The 12,283-nt window shown below is 45.6% G+C and overlaps 1 protein-coding gene across 1 annotated transcript; it reads left to right on the forward strand.

Moving 5' to 3' along the window:
* Nucleotides 1–4,634: 4,634 nt before the first annotated feature.
* LOC149096707 (uncharacterized) lies at nt 4,635–10,745 on the forward strand. The gene has a single exon (XM_089280944.1). The coding sequence runs from the start codon at nt 4,635–4,637 to the stop codon at nt 10,743–10,745; it is 6,111 nt and encodes a 2,036-aa protein (XP_089137070.1).
* The last annotated feature ends 1,538 nt before the right edge of the window (nt 10,746–12,283 follow it).

Genomic DNA, 12,283 nt, shown 5'->3' on the forward strand with positions numbered 1-12,283 from the left:
GAATATTTTCAATTCCCGGGGAAGCTAAACTAACTTCCGATGGCCTTAGTTTGCAGTTAAATGGACACAGCAAAACTTTTTGAACGCTCACTTTCGAGCTTATGGGTCGAAATATAGCCCCACTTAACTTTAACACTGAAAGAGTAGCCGAGACCGCCTTACGCGCATCGTGATTTTGGGATACTTCGGCTCGATTTGCCGCGACTAGGGGGATATTTTCCAGTATCGAGGACTCTAAACTAATCCCTGATGCCCTTGCTTTCCAGTGAAACGGACACAGGAACACTTTTTGAACGCGCGCTTTCGAGCTTGCTGGCCGAAATATAGCCCTACTTCTTTTTAAGACTGAAAGAGTAGGCGGGAGCGCCTTACACGCAATGTGATTTTGAGGATCTTCGGCTCGATCTGGCGAAACTTGGGAGATATGTTCCAGTCCCAAAGTCTCTAAACTCACTCCTGATTGTCTAAGATGTGAGTGAAATAAAAAAACAAACATTTTCGAACCCTTACTTTCGAGCTTCTGGAGTTAAATCTAAGCCCACTTTACCTTAAGACTGAAAGAGTAGCCGAGACCCCCTTAAGCGCATCGTGATTTTGAGCATCTTTGGCTCGATTTGCCGGAATTCGGGCAATATTTTCCAGTCCCGAGGACTCTATGCTAACTCCTGATGAACTTAGTTTTCAGTGATATGTACACAGGCAAAAGGAGCGCACGCTCGGTGTTGAGCTTGTCGGCCGAAATATAGCCCCACTTCATTTTAAGACTGAAAGAGTAGCCGAGACCGCCTTACGCGCATCGTGATTTCTAGCAACTTTGGCTCGATCTGCCAGAATTTGGGACATATTTTTTAGTCCCAAGGACTCTAAACTAACTCCGGATGGCCTAAGATGTCAGTGAAATGGACACAGGTAAAATTAGCGCACGCCCGGTCTCGAGCTTGTAGGTCGAAATATAGCCCCCCTTAATTTTAAGACTGAAAGAGTAGCCGAGACCGCCTTACGCGCATCGTGATTTTGGGCCACTTTTGCTCGATTTCCCGGAAGTTGGCGAATAATTTAAAGTCCCGGGGACCCTAAACTAACTCTCGATGACCTTGGTTTGCAGTTTAATGAACACAGCAAAACATTCTGAACGCTCACCTTCGAGCTTCAGGGCCGAAATATAGCCCTACTTAAATTTAAGACTGAAAGAATAGCCGAGAGCCCGTTACGCGCATCGTAATTTTCATCAACTTCGGCGCCATTTCCTGGAACTTGGAGAATATTTTCCAGTCCCGGGGACTCTAAACTAACTCCTGATGGCCTTGGTTTGCAGTGAAATGGACAGAGCAAAACTTTTTGAACGCTCACCTTCGAGCTTCCTGGCCGAAATAAAGCCCCACTTTACTTTAGGACTTAAAGAGTAACCGAGACCACCTTACGCGCATTGTGATTTTGACAAAATTCGGGTGGATCTCCCGGAACTTGGGGAACATTTTGCAGTCCCTTGGACGCTAAACTAAGTCCTGATGGCCTTCTTTTGCAGTGAAATGGACACAGCAAAGCTTTTTGAACGCTCACTTTCGAGCTTGTGGGACGAAATATAGCCACACTTTACTTTAAGACTGAAAGAGTAGCCGAGGCCGCCTTAGGCAAATCGTGATTGTGACGAACTTCGGCTTGCGTTCCCAGAACTTAAAAGATATTTTCCAGTCTCGGGGACTCTAAACTAACTTATGATGGCCTTGCTTTTCAGTGAAATTGACACAGGAAAACTTTTTGAACGCTCACTTTCGAGCTTCTGGACCGAAATATAGCCCTACTTCACTTTAAGACTGAAAGAGTAGCCGAGACCGCCTTACGCGAATCGTTATTTTGACCAACTTCGTCTCGATTTCGCGGAACTTGGCGGATATTTTGCAGTTCCGGGCACTGTAAACTACTTCCTGAGGGCCTTGCTTTGCAGTGAAATGGGCACAGCATAACTTTTTGAACGCTCACTTTCGAGCTTGTGGGCCGAAATATACAGCCACGTCAGTTTAAGACTAAAAAAGTAGCCGAGACTCCTTTACGCGCATCGTGATTTTGACAAACTTCGGCTCGATTTCCCGAAACTCTGGGTATATATTCAAGTCTCAAGGACCCTAAACTAACCCCTGATGACCTTGGTCTGCAGTGAAATGGACACAGCAATTTTTTTTGAACGCTTACTTTCGAAATTCTGGGCCGAAATATAGCCCCACTTCACTTTAAGACTGAAATAGTAGCCGAGACCACCTAAGACGCATCGTGATTTTGACCAACTTCGGCTTGAGTTGCCAGAACTTAAGGGATATTTTCCAGTCCCGTGCACTCTAAACTAGCTCATGATGGCCTTGAATTTCAGTTAAATTGAGAGAGCAAAACTTTTTGTACGCTCACTTTCGAGCTTCTGGGCCGAAATATACACCCACGTCACTTTAAGACTAAAAGAGTAGCCGAGACTGCTTTACGCGCATCGTGATTTTGACAAACTTCGGCTCGATTTCCCGGAACTTGAGGGATATTTTGATGTCCCGGAGACTGTAAACTATCTCCTGATGTGGCTTGGTTTGCGGTGAAATGGACACAGCAAAACTTTTTGAACTTTCACTTTCCAGCTTCTGCGCCGAAATATAGCCCCAGTTCACTTTAAGAATGATAGAGTAGCCAAGACCGCCTTACGCGCATCATGATTTTGACAAAATTCGGCTCGATTTCCCCGAACTTGGGCGATATTTTCCAGTCCCGAGGAGTCTAAGCTAACTCCTGATGGCCTTGGTTTGCAGTGAAATGAACACAGCAAAACTTTTTGAACTTTCACTTTCTAGCTTCTCGGCCGAAATATAGCCCCAGTTCACTTTAAGAATGAAAGAGTAGCCGAGACCGCCTTCCGCGGATCGTGAATTTGACAAAATTCGGCTCGATTTCCCCGAACTTGGGCCATATTTTCCAGTCCCGAGGAGTCTAAACTAACTCGTGATGGCCTTGGTTTGCAGTGAAATGAACACAGTAACACTTTTTGAACACTTATCTTCGAGCTTCTGGGATGAAATATAGCCCCACTTCACTTTAAGACTGAAAGAGTAGGCGAGACCGCCTTATGCGCATCGTGATTTTGAGCAACTTCCGCTCGATTTTCTAGAATTTTGGCGATATTTTCAAGTCCTGGGGACTCTACACTAACTCCTGATGGCCTTGGTTTGCAGTGAAAAGGACGCAGGAAAACGTTTTGAACGCTGAGTTTCGAGGTTCTGGGCCGAAATACAACCGTATTTCACTTTAAGACTGAAATAGTAACCGAGACCGCCTTACGAGCATAGTGATTTTGACCAAGTTCAGCTCGATTTCCCGGAACTTGGGGGATATTTTCCAGTCCGGGGGACTTTAAACTAACTCCTGATGGCCTTGGTTTGCAGTTAAATGCAGAAAGCGTAACTTTTTAAAGGGTCACTTTCGAGCTTCTGGGCCGCAATATAGCCCCACTTTACTTTAAGACTGAAAGAGTAGCCGAGACCGTCTTAGGCGCATCGTGATTTTGACCAACCTCCGTTCGAATTCCCGGAACTTCGGGGATATATTCCAGTCCCGGGGACTGTAAATTAACTGCTGATGGCCTTAGTTTGCAGTAAAATGGACACAGCATATTTTTTTGAACGCTCACTTTCGAGCTTCTCGGCCGAAATATAGCCCTACTTCACTTTAAGACTGAAAGAGTAGCCGAGACCGCCTTACGCGCATCGTAATTTGTGTGTTAGGAACTTTTATGTTTATCTTGCTGTATTTCCGGACGGTAATTAATTCGCTGCGATTCAAAGTTGTTGAACCTTCAGTACTGTTTTGAGCCAGCGGTTTTCGCTATCCACACCCATCGTCTCTTGCGCGGATGAAAGGACCATGTGCTTTTGTAAGATGGCGTCGCGTTTTGGCGTCTGTGTTTTCGTCCGAGATTTTCGTTCAGGTTTATCTTAGTTTACAAAGGACGGTGTCGATGTTCAGAACGGCAGAGAACGAACAACAACGTATGTATGAACAATGTGAAGTTTAATTTCTCTTGCTACCTGTATTTTCAATGTTGTTCACTTCGTATCATTACAAGACACATTTTGTAATTTTGTCACCCAGGTTTTACCTACTAGTTCTCTACGAATAAAATGGAGTTGAAACGTCTGTTGTGTGTGGATCGATGCCGTTACAGTAAAACGTTGTAGTATTTCGCTCCGAGTTGCCAGCCAACCAGGGGATTGAAAGTGTGTTTTCAAGTTGTCTTCGAATCTTGTTCGCTTCAAGTTGCCAGACAACCGGGAGATTGAACGTGTGTGTTTCAAGTTGTCTTCGAATCTTGTTCGCTTCAAGTTACCAGCCAACCGGGAGATTGAACGTGTGTTTTCAAGTTGTCTTCGAATCTTGTTCGCTTCAAGTTGCCAGCCAACCGGGAGATTGAACGTGTGTTTTCAAGTTGTCTTCGAATCTTGTTCGCTTCAAGTTGCCAGCCAACCGGGAGATTGAACGTGTGTTTTCAAGTTGTCTTCGAACTCAGTAACCTCGAATTTTGTTCGCGCCAAGTTGTCAGCCATCGGTGAGTGTGGACTTCTTTGTTTTAAGTTATCAGCTAAGATTGAATGTAATTTTCAATCATGAGTGTTGTAGAGGAGAAGAAACAAGAAAGAACTAAAGCCAAAGTACAAGTGACCAAAGCTTCGCGAAGATTAACTGGTGCAATTGAAAGAAAGGCAGATGTTGATGTTTTGACTGCCTTAATGGTTGAACTAGAGAAAGTATACGATGATTTTTGCGTGATAGATGAGGAATATGAAACCCTGGTTTCAGAAGAAGAACATGCTGATCATCGAGTTGTTAATGGGTTAGACATTATTGCGTACCGGGCAAATGTCAAAGAAGCATACACGGTGGCCAGAAATGCTTTTATGCAGGCAAAGGCCCCCAAGACGTCAAATGTGGTTCAGCTGGGTTCAGTTCCCACACCTGCTGACCCCCCTACACATCCATCAGAACAAAGTGTTACATTACCAGTACAAGGAACTTCTCAGTCAGGAAACAATGTTAACCCAGATCTATCAGTCACTAGTGTGGTCACTGCATCCTCACAGACACAGAATGTAACATTATCAGCAAGTAGTGCCCAAGCCAACAATTTTCATTTTGGCACTGGATCTATTACCCCTGCAGGTTACAGTGTGGCACCAACACCTCAGCACCCATTACCTGTGTTGTCTACTCAACAGCCCACAGTGACACATGTATACACTGGACATTTGTCAAGTGTTTTACCACAACAGTCAGTCAGTTATGCTATGCCAGCTCAGAGCTATGGTAGCCAAGCAAATGATTTGATGGGGTTTGATCCCATTAGTTCCGCTAGTTTCAGTAGTCCCCCGGCCCAACAGTATTGGTTGCCACACTCATTTGTTCAACAGTCAGCAGGAGGACATGGTTATCCTGGACAGTTAATGAATGTGTCTCCGTATCAGCTTAGTAGTCATGGTATGCCAGCTCAAAGCAGTGGAAACAGCTCTGCAGACACACCAGGTGTTCACCTCAAGAAAATGTCACTTCCCACCTTTTCTGGCCAGAGAAAAGCTTGGCCAGAGTTTAAAACAGTCTGGAAGCAGTTGGCAGAAGGTGCAATCAAAAACAAAACAGCCTTAGCTCACGAACTCAAGAGGTCAGTGAAAGGTGAAGCTAGTCAAAGGATCAAGTCAGTGTATGTCACCAAACCAGAGGCTTATGATATAATGTGGAAGAAGTTGGAAGATTACTATGATGATACCAGTGCCACTGTTCAAGCAGCACTAGAGGATTTACATAAGCTCAAGCCAGTCTCAGAAACCGATTACAGAGGTCTTGTTGAATTTGTTGACGTTGTGGAGTCATCCTACAGCCAGCTTGAAGAGTTGAATCAGTTGAACTCTCTCACTATGAGGGACGTTGATTTTGTCAATGGACTTTTGCCTAACCATCTGAGATTGGAGTGGATTCGCAAATATCATGATATGAGCCAAACAGAGAGAATTCAGCCTTTCAAATCCTTTATGAAGTTCTTGGAAAGGGAAAGAGAAGCAGTAGCTCGGTTAGCTGAATACCAACCAAGGCGGAGAAGAACACTTGAAGTACCGAGGAATGGTGATCGTGGTAAAGGGCTGACACATCATGGAACAGGAACTGGTCAGGGCCAAAAACAGTTTTACCAGTGTGTTTTCCACAAGAGAAATACGGTTAAGCACAAAACAAGTGATTGTAAAGAATTTCAGAAACTCCCCATCAGTGGAGAGGGTGGCAAGTTTGAACTCCTCAAACAAGTGAATGCCTGTTTTGTCTGCTTTGGAGATCACCCACAGCAGAAGTGTCCCAGCAAAAAACCATGTTCATTGTGTGGAAGTGAGAAGCACCACTTCCTCCTGTGCAAGTCAGGAAAAAAGAAAGAAGGTTCAAACACTACTGGTCAAGATCAGACTCTATCAGCACCTCGAAAGGAAGAAGATCGACAAACTGACCATTGTGCTCATGCTGAATCAGCAAGTCATGCTACAAGAGGAGCTGGCCTTGCTCTCTATCCCATCCAGCAGGCAAAGGTGTGTGAGAGTGGGAAGAATGTTACCATATTCTGTGATGGTGGCTCAAACACAACCTACATAACCCACCAAGCAGCAGATAGAATCAAGGCCAAAAAACTGAACAGATTCACGCTTGACGTAACCACGATGGGAGATGTTGAGAAGACTTACAACACCCGACAGTATCAGTTCACCTTGAGAACGGACACTGGCAAGAAAGTCAGTATCACTGCATTTGGTATGGATAGAATTACTGGTCCTGTCAGCAAGCTGGACACTAAAGTCTTAGCCAATTTGTTCCCTGGCTATGATGTTGACTCTCTACAGAGGAAGACTGACAAAGTAGACATTCTCCTGGGCTGCGACTACTTTGGGTTGTTCCCCAAGTGTGAGGAGGCGAAGTGTGGAGATAATTTAAGCATCATGAAAGGAGACTTTGGAGTCTGTCTTCAAGGTACCCATCCTGATCTGAGAGAAGGAACTGAGCACGATTCAAATCTTGTGAAAACGATTCACAACTCAGTGATCAAGCATGAGGCTTACCATGTATGCCATGTCACTCACCCCGAGTTTCAGCCAAATTGTTCCAACCCTGGAGAGCTGGTCAAAGTCAGCAAAAAGTATGCTAGTCTCAGACAGACGAATGTTGCAGAACCCCTCGCGGGTAAAAATCAGGGACGCCTTATAGAAAACTTCATTTGTGGTGAAGAAATTGGAACTGAAATAACTCCACGCTGTGGTAGTTGTCGTTGTGGCAAGTGTCCAACTGTTGGCCACACCTATTCGTTCAAAGAGGAACAGGAGTTAAAATTGATTCAAGAGAACCTTGAGTATGACGGTGTTAAACAGTGTTGGGTAACTAGCTATCCTTGGCTTGTGGATCCAGGAACTTTACCCAATAACTACAGTAGCGCCTTGGCTACTCTCAAGAGTACCGAGCGAACACTCAGCAAGGACGAGCGGTGGGCTGAAACTTACCAGAAGCAGATGGAGGACATGGTGGAACGAGGTGTTGCACGGAAGTTGTCTCAGAAAGAACTGCAAGAATGGAGTGGTCCTAAGTTTTACATCTCCCACCTGGCAGTGGTCAACACACGGTCACACTCCACACCTGTGCGAATCGTATTTAATTCCAGTCAAGTGTGCCAAGGAATGTCTCTTAATTCCTGTTTAGCTAAGGGACCGGACTGTTACATGAACAATCTAATTGGCATATTGCTGCGCTGGAGGGAGGAGCAGGTTGCTCTTGTGGGAGACATTCGTAAAATGTTCCACTCTATCCACTTGAAGCCCTTGGAGCAACATTGTCATCGGTTCCTGTGGCGTGATTTGAAAATTGACCAAGAACCCGATGTGTATATGATGACACGAGTCAATATGGGCGACACTCCAGCCCCGGCTATTAGCACTGAAGCTATGTACAAGACTGCAGATATGTTTGAAACTGACAGTCCAAAGGCTGCCAACCTCCTGAAGAGATCCAGCTATGTAGATGATTTAATTGACTCTCAACCAAGTACACCTGAAGCATTGAAAATTGCTCGTGAAACAGAAGACATGCTTGCGAAGGGAGGCTTTGCAGTCAAGTGTTGGCAGTTTACTGGAGAATCAAGTCCTCGCACCGGCGAAATGTTGTCTGACAACGTTGACACACTTGTTGCACCTGATGGTACTGTACGCACGCACCCAAACATGTTGAAAGGAACTGATAGCAACCTGAGGGTATTGGGCCTTGGCTGGAATCCAGTGGAAGATACCATGGTGTTCGAAGTCACTCTCAACTTCAGCAAGAAGAAGAAAGGAACACACACAGGCCCAAACCTCAAGAAAGCTGATTTGCCAAAAGGCCTACCACTTGTGTGGACAAGAAGAATTGTTCTGTCGCAGGTTATGATGATCTTTGATCCTCTTGGACTTGTGTGCCCCTACACTCTGCTGGGAAAGATTTACCTGCGCGAAACGTGGTCCCTAAAGCTTGGATGGGACGATCCGCTTCCAACCCACCTACGGTCCAAGTGGGTTCACTTCTTCTGTTCCCTGTTCCAGCTCGAGCAGCTTAGTTTGAATCGTTGTTTACGACCACCCGACTCTGTTGGCCGACCATGGCTTATCATCTTCAGTGATGGTAGTGACCTCGCCTATGGTTTTGCAGCCTACATCAGATGGCGCCTAAACAGCGGGGACTATTGGTGTCGACTTATCATGGCAAAGTGTCGTATCGCCCCAGTGAATAAGTTGTCTACTCCTCAGATGGAGTTAAATGCTGCTGTATTGTCCAAGCGAGGTAGAAAGGTCATAGAAAAGGAGATGAGGCTCGAATTTGAAGAGGTGTGGCAAATTGTGGACTCTGAAACTGTTTTGAGTATGATCAACAAGACCAGTACTCGCTTCAAGGTGTATGAAGGAGTTAGAATTGGAGAAATTCAAGCCGCAACGAATGGTGATATGTCCCGTTGGGCCTGGATGTCAGGTTATCACAACCCCGCAGATTGGTTGACCCGTGGACGCACCCCTGAGGAGCTCGATCAAGACTCCCACTGGTGGAATGGCCCACCTATCCTGTACAAGCCTGTTGAAGAGTGGGGACTCAAGTCTGGTCTGCAGAAGGAAGAAGTGCTCCCTGGAGAGAAGATGTGTAGTACGGCGGTAGCCAGGGCAGATCCTCCTTTGATTGTCTATGAGAGATTTAGAAACATCAATCGAGTCATTTGGGTCGTGGCAAGGTTGAAAAACATTGCAAGGAACAAGACTTTCCGTGCAGGAAATGCCATGCAAGTAACCGCACAGCACTTGAAAGACGCAGAGGACTTTGTCGTGAAGAACATTCAGAAAACAATGGAATGCGAGCTAAAGAAGAGCAGCAGCAAGAAAGGTCATGGAGGTCGCTATGCTAAGCTGAAGCCTGTACAAGATGCAAGTGGAATATGGGTCGTAGGAGAACGACTACTAAGGTACAATGCGATGACACCAGACTCATCCCTTCAGAGATTGTTACCCTCTAAGCATCCAGCTACATGTCTTTTCATGGAACGTGCGCATCAAGTAGGAGGACATAGGGGACGCGACGCAACCCTTGCTCGATTTCGAATGCGTTACTGGACGCCTCAAGGCAGTAAACTGGCAAGGCTAGTGAAAATGGACTGTCAACTGTGCAAGTTGCGCGATGCCAAATTTCTTGAGCAACCGATGGGGTTACTGCCAGAAGCTAGACTGGAACCCGCACCAGCATTCAACCACGTGATGCTTGACCTGTTTGGACCGTACACAGTTAGAGGGGAAGTCCAGAAACGCACAAGTGGCAAAGCATATGGTGTATTGTTCACCGATCTCGCAATGAGAGCTGTTCATATCGAGGCAGTGTTTGGATACGACACCAGCAATTTCCTGATGGCGCTTAGCAGATTTGCCAGTCTTCGTGGATGGCCAGAGAAGATTTACAGCGATCCAGGTTCTCAGCTTGTGGGCGCAGAGAGGGAACTCAAAGAAGCCTGGCAAAGAATCGACAGGGAGTCCTTACAGAGAGATTCTACTCAGAATGGTTCAACCTGGGTATTTGGACCTGCCGATAGTCCCTGGCATCAAGGAGCAGTGGAGTCTCTGATAAAGGCCGCCAAACGTGCTATTCATTTCTCAGTGAGTGACCAACGTCTGTCTGTACCTGAATTTCTCACTGTCTGTTGTGAAGTGTCCAACTTACTAAATGAGCGTCCGATTGGAGTGAAACCAAGCGTGGATTCAACCATCAATGTTCTCACACCCAACAGTTTGTTGCTTGGACGGGCGACTGCATCTAACCCCTTAGGATGGCAACCTTACGACGCAAGCATTGTAACACGTTACCATCTTGTTCAGTCTGTGGTGGAGGACTTCTGGAAACGTTGGACTGAGCTGTATGCTCCAGCATTAGTAGTACAGCGCAAATGGCACACTGCCACTCGCAACTTGTGTCCAGGAGATGTGGTGATTGTCGCTGACAAGAACACTCTTAGGGGAGATTATCGCTTGGCGCTTGTGCAAGATGTTTTTCCAGGGGAAGATGGCAAAGTGCGCAAGGTGACAGTCAAGTACAAGAGCTATCGCACTGGGGAAAAAGTTCACGAGTACCGGGGTGCAAGAGACACTGTGGTTTCAAGGGCAGTTCAGCGCCTTGCCCTACTTGTTCCAGTGGATTAAAGTCTGAAGCCGAAGTCAAGAATGCAAATGGCATTAAGGATATTGAATATAAACGTTTATCTGGAGACATTTTGTGATTTGTTCAATGTTACAAGTTGTATCGCAGCGACCCCCACCCTCCCGGTGTGTTAGGAACTTTTATGTTTATCTTGCTGTATTTCCGGACGGTAATTAATTCGCTGCGATTCAAAGTTGTTGAACCTTCAGTACTGTTTTGAGCCAGCGGTTTTCGCTATTCACACCCATCGTCCCTTGCGCGGATGAAAGGACCATGTGCTTTTGTAAGATGGCGTCGCGTTTTGGCGTCTGTGTTTTCGTCCGAGATTTTCGTTCAGGTTTATCTTAGTTTACAAAGGACGGTGTCGATGTTCAGAACGGCAGAGAACGAACAACAACATATGTATGAACAATGTGAAGTTTAATTTCTCTTGCTACCTGTATTTTCAATGTTGTTCACTTCGTATCATTACAAGACACATTTTGTAATTTTGTCACCCAGGTTTTACCTACTAGTTCTCTACGAATAAAATGGAGTTGAAACATCTGTTGTGTGTGGATCGATGCCGTTACAATTTGGACCAACTTCGGCTCGATTTCCCGGAAGTTGGCGAATATTTTCAATTCCCGGAGAAGCTAAACTACCTTCCGATGGCCTTAGTTTGCAGTTAAATGGACACAGCAAAACTTTTTGAACGCTCACTTTCGAGCTTATGGATCGAAATATAGCCCCACTTAACTTTAAGACTGAAAGAGTAGCCGAGACCGCCTTACGCGCATCGTGATTTTGGGATACTTCGGCTCGATTTCCCGCAAATAGGGGCATATTTTCCAGTCCCGGGGACTCTAAACTAACTCCTGATAGCTTTGGTTTCCAGTGAAATGGACACAGGAACACTTTTTGAACGCGCACTTTCGAGCTTGCTGGCCGAAATATAGTGGTACTTCTTTTTAAGACTGAAAGAGTAGGCGGGAGCGCCTTACGCGCATTGTGATTTTGAGGATCTTCGGCTCGATCTGGCGAAACTTGGGAGATATTTTCCAGTCCCAAAGTCTCTAAACTCACTCCTGATTGTCTAAGATGTGAGTGAAATAGAAACAAACATTTTTGAAGCCTTACTTTCGAGCTTCTGGAGTTAAATCTAAGCCCACTTTACCTTAAGACTGAAAGAGTAGCCGAGACCCCCTTAAGCGCATCGTGATTTTGACTAACTTCGGGTGGAATTCCCGTAACTGGGGGGATATTTCCAGTCCCTTGGACGCTAAACTAAGTCGTGATGGCCTTGTTTTGCAGTGAAATGGACAAAGCAAAACTTTTTAAACACTCAGTTTCGAGCTTCTGGGCCGAAATTTTGCCCCACTTCACTTTAAGACTGAAAGAGTAGCCGAGACCGCCGTACCCGCGTCGTGATTTTGACCAACTTCGGTTAAATTTCCCGGAACTTGGGGGATATTTTCCAGTCCCGAGGACTCTTAAGTAACCCCTGATGCCCTTGGTTTGCATTGAAATGGATACAGCAAAACTTTTTGAACGCTCACTT

This window comes from Orbicella faveolata, unplaced genomic scaffold (genome assembly GCF_042242905.1).
Source record: "Orbicella faveolata isolate gen_17 unplaced genomic scaffold, um_ofav_v1 contig_48, whole genome shotgun sequence".
In the NCBI taxonomy this organism is placed as follows: domain Eukaryota; kingdom Metazoa; phylum Cnidaria; class Anthozoa; order Scleractinia; family Merulinidae; genus Orbicella; species Orbicella faveolata.

What these genes read in the sequence shown, in the direction of transcription:
- LOC149096707 (XM_089280944.1), top strand. Translation starts at nt 4,635, where the DNA reads ATGAGTGTTGTAGAGGAGAAGAAACAAGAAAGAACTAAAGCCAAAGTA.